At 43.9% G+C, this 19637-nt stretch overlaps 1 protein-coding gene across 1 annotated transcript in view; it reads right to left on the bottom strand.

The window, feature by feature from the left end:
- Positions 1 to 5685: 5685 nt before the first annotated feature.
- Positions 5686 to 19637, bottom strand: part of LOC145391446 (uncharacterized) — a 26066-nt gene continuing 12114 nt past the window's right edge. Inside the window, exons 4-7 of the mRNA XM_080266062.1 lie at positions 18810 to 18885; positions 9343 to 9379; positions 8441 to 9285; positions 5686 to 5981 (exon numbers count right to left, since the gene is read on the bottom strand). Of these exons, the coding sequence (XP_080122188.1) occupies positions 5802 to 5981; positions 8441 to 9285; positions 9343 to 9379; positions 18810 to 18885 (1138 nt within the window). The 3' untranslated portion in view covers positions 5686 to 5801. The remainder of the gene's footprint in view (positions 5982 to 8440; positions 9286 to 9342; positions 9380 to 18809; positions 18886 to 19637) is intronic.

Raw genomic sequence — 19637 nt, 5'->3', positions numbered from 1 at the left:
ATAGGAAGGCTGTTAGAGATTGAGCAGCGTGGAAAGCCGCCATTAGGTGACCAAGGCTGATGCATGCAAGCATGTTGGAGCCTTTATAAATGATATGATGCGATACAAACATGGAATATAAGTTTCTGGACTCATGAATATTGTATCTCTGCTCTTTTTAGCTTTCCCCCCCCTTTTTTTTTTCCCTCAACGATAACTGTATTTAGTCCCTGTTCTGACACCAACCACCATAATTTCCTTCATCATCATTATCATCCGGACCTCCTTTCCCACCCTAGGGCTGGGTGAGGAGTAGCAACATTTAGACAGCCCAAGTTTGCTCAGTCAAATGGGCCATGCTTCCATTCACTCATCATTCAAGCCCCCAGAATCCTGGCTCTATCTGATACGCAAAAAAATCACACATACTGTACAATTTAGTTCTATCATGTTCTAACGACATGTAAAATTGGAAAAGCTTTGTCATAACCTAAAAACTTCACTAGCCCATAAGAAACAGAGTAAAGTTTCCAATGTGAGAAGAAAAAATGTTGAAGAGGTAAAAAAGATTACACACTAATTATAATAAGCAATGATAGCTATGACTGTCTTACTGATATATATTGTAAATTTTTTTTTAGTAGTCATTTCCACTTGAAACTATATTAGCAGGCAGAATGTCAACAAAGGGTGACTATGAAGCTCAAATGTCAATAAATGAAACTGAATATTTGATAGCTTTTTTCACTCAGTCAACAGAATCATTATGACAAGCAATTTGGACATGATATCCTCTTCAAACCTATATGTAATGATTATTACATATAACATGAAAATATAAAGTACAAAAATAAATATGAAAAGGCATTACATCAAAACAAATAAAAGTGGTCAAGTATGAGAATTTTTAATAAACACTAAACAAATTTTCAGAGAATATAGGCCTACTACTTTGCCCAAATACTTTACTATTATAAAAGCCCTGCAAACTCAAAGTTAGAGGCAGAGAATCTGGTCAGAGATGGTAGTGCCTTATGCATGTCAGTTAAAGTCCAAGGTGATGTGTGTGCTTAATGACAGTACAGTGAATTCTATCTCCTTCCCTGTTATGGATAAGAACATGTGCACCTACTGCACTGTTTTGTGGATAATGCTTACCAAACTTTATCATATCTAGCATCAGGGCATCAGTCATGGCTTTGATGGTGGAGTTTTATGTGATACACTCTTATTTTTGAGGGACTGACCCATTGCCCCTATTTAGAGGACTTTTGGTGCTGGTGAGGGACACTATAACGTGGTAGCACTGGTAAAACTCAGCAGCTCCACTCTCCGGTTAAACAAACATCCATCAACTCCCTTGAATCCCCCCATAAGAGGCTGGTGGACCATAGGAGAAGGGCAGTTTCAGCCTGCAGCCAGCCACCCAGGTTCACATTCAGATAAGCCTGGGGACACAAAAATAAGAGCAGCAACAAAGGACTTGGAGGCGATTTGTTTGTGGCCACCCCAAACGGGACTGAGGCGTCTGGCAATAGATAGATAGATAGAACAAAGGACTTACTTGGACCATGTCACATAGCGATAAATGTTCCAACAAAAGCTCTCTAAATATCGACAATGGCTTCATAGGACCAACGATAAGATTCATACACTACCAGTTATCTTGGAAATAGTCTTCAAATTTTGTGCAGGCTTTTGCGATGAATGAATGGATGTACTACCCTATTTCATCAGCGTGTTAATAGTTTCCATTTATGTCTTATCTGTTTTCTATTTCTGACTCTATCCACCCCTTTGAGATAATGAGAAAGTGAACAAAAGATCATTAAGTCTACTTCTATTCCTGCTCGCAGACAGACCAGTATATCAAAATAGGAATTAATACTCATAAAGGGTTAAAATATGTTACTGGTATTACAAGTATTAGTTGTTCCTATTTTGTGCTTTCTCCTTCCTTGGTGGGAAAAATGGTGATGATGATGATGATAAGGAAAATAACAGTGCAAAAACACTCGGTACAACTATAACCACTTCTCCCTCTACGAGCAAACTATCCTCACCAGAGTGCAACATCAGCAACATCAACTTTGCCGAAACAGATTTTTTGTCTGCGATGTAACTTTCCATGTACCATGACCTTCAGAAGTAAGGATACACATTTGGTTGTGTTGACTACTGTACTGCTCACTGCTACTGGAATACAGACTTTTTTTTACTTACTGCCTGATGCATTAAAGATAAGTGGCCCAGGCAGTATATGAAATACAGTCATTCCACATCGAACCAGCAGTAGACAATACAGTAGACAACACTGTTACATGTATATCCTTACTAATATAGTCAACTGTACTGGTATCCTTGTGAGCCATATTATCCGGCCATCCTCTGATCCTATCCTTGACTGAGAGGAAGTTGTCAACAAGATATCACGCGGAACGAAGCCCTGTTGTTGAGTTTTGTAGACTCCACTTGTAACACATCATTACAAGTGGAAATGTCGGGTGGAAGAAAGACACAGGTTAGAAGAGCCTGAATTCTCTACTTTCTCTAATGTTTCACGCTACACAGAACCCATCTTTTCTGCGCAGCTCGAAATGTTAGAGTAAATAAAGAATTAAACCTCTAACCTGTCTCTCTCTTCCACCCAACATTTCCACTTGTCATAATAGATCAACTACATGACATCACAAACTGCTCTCTGTGTATACTAGCAAAAGTTTGAACTGGCCTTTTAATGATGGGTAGCAGGTCTTTGCATTGTGTGAGGACCTTGGCTATGTCTTACCCTTAAAAAAAAAAAAAAAAAGAGAGAGATAGAGAGAGACAGAGAGAGAGAGATTGGCAGAAATTATGGCTCATGAATGGACCATCCCACTATTTTGAATCTTGTCACTTTTCCCGGTATATTTTCTTCATCCTTTCTCTTCCAGTTATAGTAGTTTTCTTCTGTACAATATTATGGATCCATTTCAGCCATATTACATCATCTTGATTTCTTCCTAAATTTTCATCCATCATTCTTCTTCCTTCAACAGCTTAGTTAAATCATCAGCATACATATCCTCAGCTAACTACTACAGTTCAATACTGTATATTTGAGGGCAGATGATGATGATGTTGATTAGCCTACTCCCCTCTGTGGCATTACATGATATACAAACCTCTAGTCATTTCTTGGGGATCAAACCACTGGCGAATTGTAATCCCTGTCCCTTAGTCCTTCTCGTATCTGGCTAAGACTATCTGAACTACCCAACAAATCCTGAAAACAATGACCTGGTCCCTGAGAGAACAGAGATAAACCAAACCCACACAGACAGCCTCTCACCTCAACAACGCAAGAGTGAAGGTAATACATAAATTATCACTAATATATATATATATATTTATACGGTATATACTGTATATAAATCTATACCGATACACATACAAGTTAAGTCTATGTGCATATTGTTCTTCGCTCCATTACCTCATAAACAGAGTATTGTAGGCTCAAGGGTCTTACTCCAAAACTTCACTTCTTATCTAAACACAAGACTTTCCTCCAGCATTACTCATGTTCACTGCCGAGTACAACACCAATTTATCACAACCATTATAACATCACGGCTCTCTGACAAATACAGTACAACACAGTCAGTCCTTATTATGTGTGTGGTAAAAAATATAACATATTTTTTGCAGTACGCCTATCACTTATTTTTTTCTCCATATATTCAATGACAGATATTGTGGGAACTTATAAATCTGCTTTATAGCCTAGTCAGCAACAGAGGTTAAGATTATCAGTGAGATTAAAATAAATCTTCTGGATTTACTGTAAACTTAACCCTTTGATGATGGGTGATATTCTTTTTAGCATATTCTCGCCAGTACCAGAAGACTGTATTCAACTTAGGAATGGCCTGAACTTAACTCCTTCAGTTTTCATGTCCCTCTTAAGCTCAACACAATCATCAGACACTGAGAACAGAATGAAAAATACAATGTGTTAATGCAAAGTTTCCATCCATCCATCCATCATCCAATCCTATGTCGCCCCATGAGGAGTGTACGAACCCGGGGCTAGGCAAGTTGGTCCTGACATTTAAGATACAAAATTTCACAGTGGTAATAGCTGTAGCCCCAGGTTCATAAGGAAATGTGAATGAGTGGAGTGCAGACTAAAGCTGCCCTTCTCCTGCAGTCCACCTTCTTTTTGGTGAATACAGGGGGAGTTGAGGGATGCTTGTATAACTGGGCAGTGAAGCCATCCAGTTATATAAGTGCCACCACACGAAGGCACCCCTCGCCAGCACCAAATAATGTCAGAAAAGGTGACAATAATAAGGACTTTCTGTACTGCATCAACTGACCTCATCTACTTCTGGACATAGTCCCATCCTACCACCAATTCCTCTGTAAAATTCTGGCCTTCCATACAACTGACCATTAATTTTTTGTAATTAACAAAATGTGCTGAAAACTCTCTCTCTGGGATCAACACTTCAGAAATATGAGGGTTGGTGCAACTTCCTGGCCGCTGATTTTCACTGGAAGACTGAATTTGTTCCTTTACTTATTAATCCTATATGACAAGCACAAATTCAACAGAAGAAAATTAATCTTGACCAAAATGCCAAGCAGAAAAAAACAACCTGACAACATCGAGAGAAAACATTAATATTATTGCCACATTTTCGCTCCTACTTTCTGTCGTTTCACCCTGCCATATATATAAATTTTTCTTTTATGTGCATCGACTGAATCCACTTTTTGTTGCTTATGTAAGATGTAGATATTACTGAAACATCTGATGCACTGGCTACATGCCCATGTTTCTGCTCTGAGTAAGGCTTCACAGTAATACAGCTAATGTCTTTGTAACTTATAAAAAACTTGGTAGCTATCCATTCCGTGCATCAGCTAATATCAAGCCCAACGCACATGATTCCAAGTGCCTGTAATTCTTAACCCTTTTCAGGGGTATGTGAATCTCTTTATCTTCTCTCTTTTTCCTGGATATCTGCTTCTCTCAGGTTTCCTGTACAGCTGGTTCTCACTTTTCCTGTGTATCTGATTCTGTTTCAGTTACCTTTCAGTTATATCTGAATCTCCTCTTACTTCTTTACATCTGATTCTCTGCACTTTATATTCTTGTATGACTGACTTTCAAATTTTCGTATGACTGACTTTCTCTCAAATTTTCTACAGGATTATTTTCACTTGCACAATTGCCTTCTTCCCCCCACTTCCCAATCATCATCACTAAGAGGGCTTTTCATTATTACAAAAATTATATATACCATAAACAGACTTTTCATTCATTCCAATATACTGGAGCGTAGTCATCATTATATACTTTTCCCAGCAAGGTTATCCTGTCCAATATCAAATAATTATGCAATGAATTTTCTAGCAATCAACCATTTACTCTTGACTTCACAACAAATGGATGAACAGTACCGTGATGTTCCTAGGCATCATTTTTGCAATATAATTATATAACATCACATTTGTTTCCATGAGGCACAATTTTCACACTTGCACTCTCCAAACATCCTATGGGTTATATATATTACTTATATCTACAGCTGTGGGTCTTTTCTTGAACGATGCAGTAATTCTGTTGAGTACTTGCATATCCAAGAACCTCAATACAACACTTGATTCAGGCCTGACTCTATGAGAAATCAGTCTTCAAGATGTTTATAGTCCGTGATGATAAAGCTGCTGCAACTCCATCTTTGCATATTCAGCAGGAAAGAGTAGGAATCACTTCACCAACGAATCAATGCATGTGACGTGTGCCTTTTCCCACGTTCAACCATCCCGCCGAATCACTTAATTGAGGATTGTGAGTTTTGGTTTTCATCGGTGCCATCCTTGAAGAAACCCTGCCGCTTCTTGCACTCCCTAATGGTGACTGTGATGAAGTTGGCGGTGACGTCGGTGATGAAGATCTCGTCAGCCAGTGGGTTGCGGCGATACCAGTAGCTTGGTTCTGGGGCAACAAACACCTGTGGAGGGAACAAACAGTTAGATTTACGGCAGTCTGTTATACTAAGAAGACACTGACATAAAAAGAAGAGGTTAAGGGTTGTATTTTACGCAACTCTGGTGATTTGTAACACCTCAACACAGCAGCATTTTATAAGCTTTTGACGTACACTTCATTGGTATTAAAGAAGTTGTTGTTGAGTAACCTTCATCTGCCTGGCCAAGCAGACCCATCAACCACATGCATGCAACTGCCCCTGCAGGGTTTTCCTGAGCAGTGAACTGATGTTACCCTGCAGCAATGTGTGGGGAAGAGTGTGGAGGCTTGGCTCCTGGGTGGATGTCCCACTTGCATCTCTCCACTGAGTTAACAGGGGCACGATAATAAGCTCCACATCATCCCATTATTTGGTTACATGGCTACCATCCAGTGTTGTATGTGGTTCCTAGGTCACAGGACAACTTTAATCTCATAACACAGGGTAGAGTCACCTAAAATGGAAGAAAGAGCAATAAAACGAACAACACGAGGCCCACTCAACTCTCATCGGCTATAATGAATAATGGACACTAAGTGGGGCATAACAGACAGCAATAAATGTTTCCTACCCTGTTTACTCCAACCTGGCCTGAAACTACCCTCTCCCCATCATGATTGCTGAGATGTAATAACAGACTAGAGTAATACTGTACTAGTCATGATGAAGTGCTATGACAAGGATATTAAATAAGGTGAAAAAGGGCAACATTATGGGCCAGGTTAGTGTAAAATGGGTATAGTTTACATTTTTAGTACTGGACTATGCTACTGTACTCATTTATTTTCACACAGTTGCATGAAATCCCACCTGGGGGAGGCGGGACCCTCAGATATAATGATGAGAGTCCACTGTATTGAGTTTCATGGTCCCAACAAAATAATACAAGAGTCTTAGTTCCACCTAGTTATGGATTACATCCTGTAAAATGCTTCTTCTTTCAAAAACTCCCGTACTTTGCAAGTTTTCTTTTCCCAACCTCATCCTACTCTTACATTTTTCATTTTAAGTTTCTACATTGTGCAATATCTGACAGTGCCACTCTTTTTATAATCTTTCCATTTCCCTTGCAGCATATTTATACATAACACTGCCAAGGTCAGTATCACCACTATCTGTTAAAATAATCCCTTTCATTGCCCATATTTTCCACTCCCTGTTTCACTTGCACCAAATTCTCATATCAACACCATGGCTACTATCACCGCTATCAGCATCTTCACTCTCTGTAATGCCCACTATCCCATACCTGTCCTTATTCTTTATTACCCCACAGTGCCACTCGTCTCAGTACGCCTTACTTATCTCCCATGCACCACACTCCCATATCGTCACCAGGGCTGTCTCCCTTGCACCACACTCCCATAGCATCACCGGGGCTCGTCTCCCTTTTACCACATTCCCATATCATCACCATGGCTACTATCACCCCTATCAGCCTGCCAACCCTCACCACCGCTCACACATCCCTCACACCAAGGTCTTTGAATATGTGCCACTCAAGGTTTCTCATTACTGTACATGCTATTCTCTCTCCCCCATTATTCCCTTGATTTATGTGCTGTACTAAGGTACTAAGAAGTGAGAGGGAAGCTGGAGACCAAGGATGAGATGGTGGGATGGAGTCAAATGAAATATACGAGAGAATGGTGGGAGGGCAGTAAATGGCAGACAGGGTGACGTGAAGGCAATTTGTTTGTGGCCACCCCTTACAGGATTGAGGTGTCTTGTTATAGATAGATAAATAGACAGACCAAGCCATTAAATTACTGGAGGAAATTTTAGAAGCGTGTGGTACAGGAGGCTCTTGTTGACCGTCAGGGATGTTTCAAAATATCACACTTTGGAATGTACCTTTGTCAACTGCCACATGATTTTATTCAGCTAAGTGAAGCGCTATCTATCTATCTATAACCCGATGCCCTAATCCCATAAGGAGTGGCTGCAGACAAAACGCCTCCATGTCGCTCTGTCCATAAAAACTGCTCCATCCATAAAAGAAAAGGTCAGTGAGAAACAGCTACCATGTACACAGCCTAAATTATCTCATTCTGTGGCACACATCATAATCATGTATATGAACACCTACCCTCCTATGACACTCAGCTGAATAAAAGTACATACTGTATAAGGCATAAACTGGAATAAAATACTAAAGTTGTCCTAACACTGGAAGGGTTAAAGGTACAAGTATTAACACTCTCAGACTCCTACGCTAAATATCAGAATAAAGTCCCCTGTTATTAGCTGGAATGAAACACTAATGTCCACAGACCTCACCATGACAGGGTTAAAAACTGATATAATATACAGATACTGTACTATATTTCAATATCAATTTGCTTCCCCCTCTTCCCCATTTCTTTCACTCAGGCTTCCCCTCCTAAATGGGATTAAAGACCAATACAGAATGAAATGCTTCAACATGGTTACTGACTCACCTCTTCTTCCTCTTCCTCCTCCTCCTCCTCTTCTACCTGTGGCTTCTGATCCTCTTCCTTTTCCTCCTTCTTGGCCCCCTCACACACAGTCGCTACGTGGTCTTCCTTCGCCGTCGTCGCTTCCTTCGGGCTGCTGGCTTGTTTGGGGTCCAGCGAAGTGCCGTTCATCTGTGTCGGGGAGTGGATCGGACTTGGGGCAACGGCTTCCGTCTTCTTCCCCGAGTCTGGGGTGCCGATCGGGGCCGCTGGGGGACTCTTTGGGGTTTTGGGGGACACGATTGGGGTGCCTGGCGGGGACTTTGGTGACTTGGGTGATTTGTGGTGGTGGTGATGATGATGGTGATGGTGATGCAGGTGATTGTGTGATGACTCTTGGGATCCAGGTGTTGGGGACTTTGGGGATGAAAGCCTGGGTAGCTTAGCGGGTGGACTCTCACTGCTGTCCTTTATGATGGAAACGCCAACCTTCCCATCCTTTAGTGGCTCTGCTTTGCGTTTCCCAGTGTGGTGGTGGTGGTGGGATGATGGTGATGTGGTGGGAGAGGTGGGTGTGGTAGGTGTGGTAGGGGCTGTGGTAGTAGCAGTGGTAGGGGTTGCTGCGGTGGCTGGAGAGGCACTGGCAGCAGCTACAGTTGGTGACCCCGATGAGCCAGCTGTGGTAGACTGTGGTGAAGACGCTGCATTTGTGGTGACTGTGGTGGGGGATGTGGGTGTGGTTGGTGTGTTGCTGGTGGCACTTATGGAAGGCTCGGCGTCTGTGGAATCATCATAATCGTCATCCTCGGTGGGGGTGTCCAGCTCTGGCCGCGATGATGACGAACTGCTACTGCTGCTGGGCTCGATCTCTGAGGATGTGGTGGTTGTGGTGGTGGTGGTGGTTGTGGCGGTGGTGGTGTTGGTACTGCCACCCCCTCCTCCAAGACTACTGGAACGACTCTCCTGCAAAAAACAAAGGATTAGTATCAAATTATTTATAAAAGCCCCAAAGCGCTAGCATGCATTGGCCTTCATCACTTAATGGCGGGTATCCACACTGCTCAATCTCTGGCAGCCTCCTTATTCAGTCCCTTATCCAAGATCACAAGGCTATTAAAAAAAATTGACATAGATTCTAGTAGTAGTAATGGCAACCCAAGGATCAACTCAATGTGAACCCAGTGTGTTCCAGGCTGAAGTTGCCCTTTTTCTGCAGTCTGCCATCTTCCTTTTAGGGGACAGGGAAGTAGTTGGGGGACATCTGTTTAACTAGGCCGTTGATCCGCCTCATTATATCAGTGCCACCACATGAAGGTGTCCCCCCTCCAGCACCCAGATTAATGCAGACTCTTACATAAATAAATACAGCCATTACAACACTTCATCTTTCACATGCATCAGTCATCCTCCACCACATTCATACTTAGCCAGCATGGGGGTGGGTTAATTCTGGCTATCATTCTCCTATCAAGCACAAGGCCCAGTCACGCAGTGTACTGAACCTCATATGGACCAATCTATCTACCTACCTATCTATCTATCTTCTCTCTATCTCTTTATCTACCCATCTTAGGCCACACACCTTAATCCTGGAAACAGTGACTACTATGAACTGCCTCCAAGCTAGGATATGGAATTGTGTGTGTGTGTGTGTGTGTGTAATTCACTGGGTCGGTCAAGATCACTTGATGGTCATGATCGTCAGCTTTTACCCTCCCGGAAGGGAGCTGAGAGCTCATATAGTCCGATCTAAGGGCAAGGCTGTGACCTTCACACATGCACACACCCGTCCCCTTGCTCCAGGGGGACAGTAACCACCCACTTCGTCAGTGAAACTTTTCACAACCTGAGCAAGGCACGAACTCCCGTCCACCAGTTGGCAAGCGGGAACGTTACCACTGCACCAGCGAGTGTGTGTGTGTGTGTGTGTGTGTGTGTGTGTGTGTGTGTGAACTGTATCATGGCCAGCCTCAGAGTGGATTTCTCAACCCATTCAGTCTGGTGATGCATTTTTGTTTTTGTTGCTGTTCCGTCTGAGAGAGACAGAGAGAGAGAGAGAGAGAGAGAGAGAGAGAGAGAGAGAGAGAGAGAGAACTTAAACTGAACAATAATATTCATTTACAGAAAATCACTACCTCCAATCAGGTAAGAAATACCAAAATACAACTTATACTGTGTAATTCAAGCCTGTAACTTCACGTCTATCCTACCAATCTTCAAATGCCATTAATATAACAGAAAAAAGGGATATATTTATGGCAACAGCTCATTACATTTGAAACTCAATATATGGACCCAATCCGTTTCGTACCCCACCGATTAACGCCACCAGACACCACCTACACCAACAAAACAGGAATCAATACTCATAAATACGGCGAAAGATGGAGGTTAGAATAATTACAAACTTGAAATTGGCGCCAAAAATAATGACCTAAGTTGTCTAGCAAACGCTTGATCTGTTACGTGTCATTCTCTGGGGTTGCTCCTAGTTAAAGTTGAGATTCAAAGACTTCAGAGGAATCAGATCGACAATTGTATATTGACTGACGGGAATAGAGATGGAAAAAGGCGGGAAAAGGTAGATTTTGCGCGGGCCGGGTGGCGGGCGTAGGAGGTTTGTTGTGATGGCGACAGCTGCTCTTCAGACCGGTCCCTGCGTTCGAGTCCATCATATTGGATTCCATTCCACACCAATACAGTATTTCCTTCATTTAAATTTCGAAGGAAATCATATGATGCGTGTGTGCCGGCTAGAATGACACTATGAATTATATTTAATGGGACAATCTGAAAGGAGAAGTTGTATTTAAAGTCAAATGATCGAAGTTTAAGCCAAGAAGAACATGATCCGAACGTAGCACCAGCAGCTGGGAAGCGCAAGGGGCTGTATTGGTGTGTTCATTTCCCTTGATTTCTTTGTTCTTCTTGATCCTATACCTCACTCCCCGCGCTTCCAAGACCAAGCGAAGTAGATGAAAAAGAAGAAAAGGGAATGAGAAAGGGAGAGAAGAAAGAGGAAGGGGGGGCGGGAGGGAGAAGGGAGAATAAGTCGCAGCCAATGACGTACACACATACACAGGCTTACCTTGGCGACTACCCCCTCCCTCCCTTGTATCTCCCTCCCTCCCTCCCATGTCTGCCTGTCTGTCTGTTCCGCTATTCTTTGCTTCTGATATGCTCGTGAAACACCTGCATTATCTGTCCATTTTAAAACCGTAAATGTGTTTTAAATCATTCTTAAAGCAATTCCGTCTTGATGCGGTTCCCGAAAACGATATGAGAGAGAGAGAGAGAGAGAGAGAGAGAGAGAGAGAGAGAGAGAGAGAGAGAGAGAGAGAGAGAGGGTGTGCAAAGTGAAGGGGGAAATCTCTTAGGTGAAGGGAAGGGTGAGAGAAAGGAGTCTGAGGAGATTAGGGTGAAAGGGAGGCAAGCAGGGTGAGTACGGGTGAGGGAAAAGGGAAGGAAGTGTGAGAGGAAAGAAAGGAAGGAAGGGGAGAAGGGGGAAAAGTGTGAGCAGAGTGAAGACTGAGGAGGTAGAAGAGACTGAAAGGAAAGGAATGGAGGGAAGGAAGGATGAAGGAAAGGAAAGAAGAAGGGAATGAATGACTGAATGCATGAAGGAGGAGAAAAATGGGATGGATGGATGGATAGCTGGATGGATAGATGGAAGGAGCGAAGAAATCAGTAAAAGAATGATTGAAAGAATGAATCAAGGACGGAAAGAGGGGAAGGATGAGAGGGAGGAGGGAGAGAGAGAGGAAGGGAGGGAGGAGGGAGGGAGAGAGGAAAGGGAGGGAAGGAGGGAGAGTATAGGGGAGTGGATGAAACCTTATGCATGCCTTCACCACGTGCCTCGCTCCCCCCCCCTCCTACCTCTCTCTCTCTCTCTCTCTCACACACACACACACACACAATCCCTCCCCTTCCTCTCCTTACCTTTTATCTGTATCACACTCTGCTGACAATTTCTCTCTCTCTCTCTCTCTCATTCTTAATTCATTCACACAATTATCAACATATTCATTCAACACTCAATTATCACACGCAATCTAATGTATTCAGCAATTCTCAGCACACACACACACACACACACACACATTACGTATTGGTTTGTGTTTGAGGGGCGCCTTCACGTGGTGGCACTGATACAAACTTCCCTCAACTTCCTCCCTATCCCCCGAAAGGACGATGGTGGATTGCAGGATGAGGGTAACTTGAGCCTGCAGTTCACCTAGATTTCCTGATGATGGAAGAAAAAGGAGGAGGAGGAGGAGGAGATGATGATGATGATGATGATGATGATGATGATGATGATGATGAAGAAGAAGAGGAGGAGGAGGAGGAGGAGGAGGAAGAAAGATTAGTAAATTCTTATCCTCCAGCAATTTCTTTCGTCAGTGAAGACCTCTCGTACTGAAGGGGTTAATGAAAGCTAACTCGTAATCTTAACGCCTCTTCCTTAGCGATTTATTTTTGGTTAGGGCTAGTTAATATCACTTTGTACTTTATGCAGCGTATGGCGAAACTGCAAGGGTTTATGTAACACAGAAGACGGTAAGGTGTAATAAGCAGAATAAATCGCTTAGGAAATGGTGTTAGGGAACTTCCTTGACTGACAGGAATACTATATCAAACCTCTCCAATCAGAAAAACCTCGGGCTGAAAGGGTTAAGTGAATATTCCCTGTCATTCATGCAATATTCTCATTATTCACTACTATCATTCTCAATCATGCTCACTACACCTTCCTATTAATTTGCAACATTCTCAACATATCATTCACAAGCTACTCATCCCCTGTGCAACACGAGCAATAATTCAACACTGACTTGCAATGTGATATACGGTTTTAAAACACGCATATTGAGACATTTTAAAAACATTATTAATTGTAAATATTATGTAGATATTTGCATCATTGTTGAATATCTTTAGGTCATTTATGCATGTTTTTATAGACACAGACACAGACTCACACACACAATTCTGTACATAAACACACCCACATACATTTTCCACACACACACACACACACACACACACACACACACACACACATTCTCAACATACCACTATTATTCACAGTTCATTTCTGCAACATCACGCAACACTACACACCTCATATTTGCAACACTACATTCTTTTTGCTCCACCTTGCAATTCATTATTTTGGCCGTCGTAATGGAGAGAGAGAGAGAGAGAGAGAGAGAGAGAGAGAGAGAGAGAGAGAGAGAGAATGGACCACCCTGTTTTATTAATTGCGACTGTGCTACCCTTGCTGCCATTTCTTGTGAGGACGGCACCCACACCAGCAGATAGTGTCGTGTTATCAGTGTCTATCCTGCATCATTTACTCATTGCCTACTCCCACTGCCACACCCACGCCCACACCAGCAGACAGTCAGCGTTATCAGTGTCTATCCTGCATCATTTACTCATTGCCTACTCCCACTGCCACACCCACGCCCACACCAGCAGACTGTGCCGTGTTATCAGTGTCTATCCTGCATCATTTACTCATTGCCTACTCCCACTGCCACACCCACGCCCACACCAGCAGACTGTGCCGTGTTATCAGTGTCTATCCTGCATCATTTACTCATTTCCTACTCCCACGGCCACGCCCACGCCCACACCAGCAGACTGTGCCGTGTTATCAGTGTCTATCCTGCATCATTTACTCATTTCCTACTCCCACGCCCACGCCCACACCAGCAGACTGTGCCGTGTTATCAGTGTCTATCCTGCATCATTTACTCATTGCCTACTCCCACGGCCATACCCACGCCCACACCAGCAGACTGTGCCGTGTTATCAGTGTCTATCCTGCATCATTTACTCATTGCCTACTCCCACGGCCATACCCACGCCCACACCAGCAGACTGTGCCGTGTTATCAGTGTCTATCCTGCATCATTTACTCATTTCCTACTCCCACGGCCACGCCCACACCAGCAGACTGTGCCGTGTTATCAGCGTCTATCCTGCATCATTTACTCATTGCCTACTCCCACGGCCACGCCCACGCCCACACCAGCAGACTGTTATTAATGTCTACCCTGGATCATAACCTCGTCATTACCCCCCCACACACACACACACACACCGCCTTCGTTGTAATGTTGTGTGTAAAGAAAGTATGGGAAACAAACTTGGTCTAAAATCCTGATCGGTGCCAGATATACTAGCATCCTTCACTAACCATGTGCCTACCTTTGTCTCTGTCCAACATAATTCTCTCTCCAACAAACTTAGTCCAACATTCTGATCGGCTCTCACAAACACCTCCATCCTTCACCAGTCATGTGCCTACCTTTGTCTCTGCCGAACATAATTCTCTCTCCAACAAACTTAGTCCAACATTCTGATCGGCTCTCATAAACACCACTATCTACCTTAGTCTCCTGCTCAACATACTCATTTCCTGTCCAACAAACTTAGTCCACCATTCTGACCGGCTCTTGCAAACACCATCCTCCAACCTTCTCCTCCACTTCTGGCTATGTCTCTTGCCCAACATAATTATCTTGTGTCCAACCAACTTAGTCTAAGATTCTGACCGGCCCTTGCAAATACAGTACAATCCTTCATCCTTCTCCTCCACTTCTCGCTATGCCTCTCCTGCCCAACATAATCATCTACCCAACCAACTTAGTCCACCATTCTGATCGGCCCTAAGAAACACAATCCTCCATCATTCTCCTGCCCAACATATCGTACCTCATTGAAAACGCTTTTGAGGATCCGGTTTAACGCTTGTACACAATTAAGCAACCCTTGGCCACGCCCCGGGACTCCTAAGTACCTTGCACGACGCGACGCACTTCATCCCAGCCCTGAATACAAACCATCTCAAGCCACCAAACACACTCCTGGGTCCCCGTCCACCTTCCTTGTTATTGACGTAGTGGTTGTTGAAATGAGAGACTGACTAGGAGAGTGTGTGTGTGTGTGTGTGTGTGTGTGTGTGTGTGTGTGTGTGTGTGTGTGTGTGTGTGTGTGTGTGAGGAAGGGGAAGATTTATGCACCAATTTTGAATGTGAAGATGAGAGACTGACTAGAAGAGTGTATGTGTGTGAGGTGGCAAGGGAAGGCGAGAGGCAGACCGAGGATGAGATTAGGAAAGCGTAAGTAAGGCAGCGGGGGTGGGGGAAGGGGTAGGCCGAGACTGACGGGAAGAGTATGTGTGAGTGAGGTGGGGGGAGGAAGGGAAGGAAGAGGACCAGGCTGCGATGAAGAGTTTGAGTGAGGTGGGTGGAGGAGGTAGGGGGGAGAAGGAGATGAAGGGATAAGATGGAGAGATATAACAGAGGGGTGTGTGAACTGGAGAAAGGGCAGCTAAATGGCAGATAGATAGATAGATATAGATAGACAGACAGATAGACAGCATTTATTCTAATTTGATAAAGATCCCTAACCCCTTTCAGCTCAGGTGATGGCCAGGTGTAGTCAGACTTGTGTTAATTTGACTAGTAAACAAGGAGACTCATCCCACCACATAACTAAAGCCCTTTAATTTACGACAATAATAACAATGATAATAATAATAATAATAATAATAATAATAATAATACGGTAATAATAACGTCATCAGCAGAACAGTGAAAAGATGGTTTGTTTACTTATCAGGGCAAAAACAAAAACAACACATTCCTTCCTTGCACACCCGCACTTGCCTTGAACCCTTCACCTTTTAAAACAACAACATCAACAACAACTATATCAATTCCTCCTTCATTCCTTCATCCTATTCATTCCTTCTCCTCTCCATTTTATTCATCTCAGGGGAGTGGTTCGTGGCCTTCACGTGGTGGCACTGATATATCTGGTCGGTGGAACTGCCTAGTTATACAAACGTTCCTCAACTCCCTCCCTATCCCCCGAAAGGACCATGGTGGACGGCAGGGAAAGGAAGGGAAGGGAGTGGAGGGAAGGAAGGGAGGAAACGAAGTAGGTAGAGAGAGAAAGAAAGCGAGAGAGAAAAGGATGAGATACCAGGAAGTGAAAGATGGAGGTAAAGGGAGGGAAGGAGGGAGGAAACATAGGAATGAGGAAGGAAATAGGAATGGATGGATGTATGGATGGAGGGAGGGGAGGGGAGGGAGGGAGGGGCAAGAGGAATGAGGAAGGAAATAGGGATGGATGGATGGATGGATGGATGGATTGATTGATGGATGGATGGAGGGGAGGGAGGGAGGGGCAAGAGGAATGAGGAAGAAGAAAGGAAATGTGAGGAATGTATGTCTGTATGGATGGATGGATGGAGGGAGGGAGGGAGGGAAGGAGGGAGGGGCCTAAGAAATGAGGATGAAGGGTGGAATGGATAGATGGATGAATGGAATGAACAAAGGAATGAGGGAGGATGGATGGATGGAACGAAGGAGGAGGGGTGAAGGGAGGGAAGGATGGAAGGAAGGGAAGAAACAGAGGAAGAGGAAGGAAGGAAGGAGGGAAAGAAGGAAGAAAGGAAAGAGGAAAGGAAGGAAAGAAGGAAGGAGGAAAACAAAGAAGGAAGGACGGAAAGAAGGAGGGAGGGAAAGAAGGAGGAATATAAAGGAGGAAAGGAAGGAAGGAGGGAAGGAGAGGAGAGATGGAAAGGAAGAAGGAAAGGGGGGGGGACGGAGCAGGAAGCAGATGAAGGAAGATTTGGCTTGACTGGGTGAGGAGGGGAGGGGAGGGGAGGAAGAAAGATAGGGAGGGAGGGATGGGGAGGGTGGGTTACAGGGAACGAAGGGAGTGCAGGAAGGAAAGCAGGAAGTAGGGAAAAGCAGAAGGTATGGAGGAAGGGAGAGAAGAAAAGGGAGGAATAAGAAGACACTGAAGGAAAGGAAGGAGGAAGGGAGAAGAGGTGAGGGTGGAGGAAAAGAGGGAGGCTGAAGAGCAAGAGGGAGGATAAGAGGAGGAAAGGAAGGGAGATAAAAGGGAGGGAGGGAGGATAAGAGGAAGGAAGGGAAGGGAGTATAAGACAGAAAGGAGGGGGTGTAAGACAGAAGGGAGGGAGGGAGTATAAGACAGAAAGGAGGGAGGATAACAAGAAGGGAGGGAGGGAGTGTAAGACAGAAGGAAGGGAGGGGGGAGGGGGGATTGAAGGACGGTGTAAAGTGGGAGGGGAGGGTATAATCACAAGGCTAACGGGAGGGAGGGAGGGAGGGAAGGAAGGGAGGGAGGGAGGGTATCTGCATATCCACCTACTTCCTACCTCTTACAGATCTGTTTCTCCCTTCCTCCCCCTCTACTTCTTCAAGATGGTCATTTCAGTAGCACTTCTTCGTGACTAGCATAGTATTAATCTACAGTATGTTCACCTGTTCAGAGGGAGAAGGAAGGGAAGGTGTGAGGGGTAGGAGGAAGGAAGGTGGATATGTAGGTAAACACAGAGTAAGGTGGCCAGAGAAGTGAAGTAGGTAGGTAGGTAGGCAGCAGGCAGGCAGGCAGGCAGGCAGGCAGGTAGGTAGGTTATGAAGTACACAGGTAAGCAGGTGGGATGGCAATAGGTAGGTGGGACGTGAAGGGGCGAGGTTAGGTAGGTGGATGGGTAGGTAGGTAGATAAGTAGGTAGGTAGGTAGGCAGGTAGGTTATGAAGTATACAGGTAAGTAGGTGGGATGGCAATAGGTAGGTGGGACGTGGAGGGGCGAGGTTAGGTAGGTGGATGGGTAGGTAGGTAGATAAGTAGGTGGGTAGGCAGGTAGATACGTAGGTAGTAGGTAAGTAGATAGGTTATGAAGTATACAGGTAAGTAGGTGGGATGGCAATAGGTAGGTGGGACGTGGAGGGGCGAGGTTAGGTAGGTAAGTAGGCAGAGAGAGAGAGAGAGAGAGAGAGAGAGAGAGAGAGAGAGGGGAGGCACCATGCGTGACAAAGACTGCGAGTTGACCTGGATATTGAGGTCACTAGCTCTCTCTCTCTCTCTCTCTCTCTCCCCTAAAATACCTTAAAAATATAAAGGAAAACGCATCACTGGACTGAAGAGGTTGACCTGAGGCAGTGTGAGGTGGCTGACTACAAGTATTTATGGTACTACTACTACTACCACCTCTACTACCACTACTACTTAAACATCGATACCACCACCACCAACAAAAACCACTACTACTACTACTATTACTACTACTACTACAGCTACAACACCAACAACAACAATAAGAACCACTACTACTACTACTACTACTACTACTATTACTTACCATCATAACTTCCTCCCTGTCTTCCTATACTACCATTACTATTACTATTCTCGGCACTACCACCACCACTACTACTACTACTACTTCCACGACCATCACACCTTCCGCCCCAGTCCCCATCATACACCTGCTTCTACCACTAACAGAGCTCCTCCTCCCCCTCCTGCTACTACTACTACTACTACTACTACAACTACTACCTACCCTGGTGTGGTGAAGTGGTTCTCTTGGCTTATTCTTGGGCTTAGGACCCCGCCTGGCTCCCCCTGTCTCACGCTGGCTGTTAAGGAAAAAGAGTGATTAGCAAAAGATTGGGGGGAAAAAACACATTAAAACAAGCAAAAACACACATTAAGTAAAACAAGAAAAACACATTAAAAAAAAACAAGAAAAAAACACACTAAGTCAACAAGAAAAAGAATGTTAAATGAACTACACAGAAAGAATACACACACACACACACACACACACACACACACACACACACATACACACACACACACACACACACAAAAGACTACTAAGAGAATATTTAGACATACATACAGAAGCATCCTAAGCAAAACAAATGCACACACACACACACACACACACACACACACACACACACACACACACACACATATACAAAATATTACAAACAGAATATTTAGACATACATACAGAAGCATCCTAAGCAAAACAAATGCACACACACACACACACACACACACACACACACAGGAAGAATTACGATCAATTTTTCTATCTGATTTCTGCTTTCCTGACGTTTTTATTTTTTTCAAACTGGAGGGGTTACGTAAAAAGTAGTCTCTAGTCACCCCTTTCCCCATGAAATTTTTCCTACGCTGAATAAAACCGTCTTAAGATGGAAGTAGAGGGTGTTTAAGAAATGGATGGATGGATTTCAGACCTCCCTCTCTTCATGATTTTCTTACACACTTTTCCCTTTCCTTTTCCTCGATTCCCTTCCCTTTCTCCTCTCACTTCCCTTTCTCCTTTTCTCTCTCTCCTCCTCTCTTGCCTTTCTCT

Source organism: Coenobita brevimanus, chromosome 2 (assembly GCF_032717465.1).
Source record: "Coenobita brevimanus isolate Jiangsu-jjx chromosome 2, ASM3271746v2, whole genome shotgun sequence".
In the NCBI taxonomy this organism is placed as follows: Eukaryota; Metazoa; Arthropoda; class Malacostraca; order Decapoda; family Coenobitidae; genus Coenobita; species Coenobita brevimanus.
The sequence above is the reverse complement of the archived record's forward strand: the minus strand, read 5'-3'. Positions and strand labels throughout refer to the sequence as shown.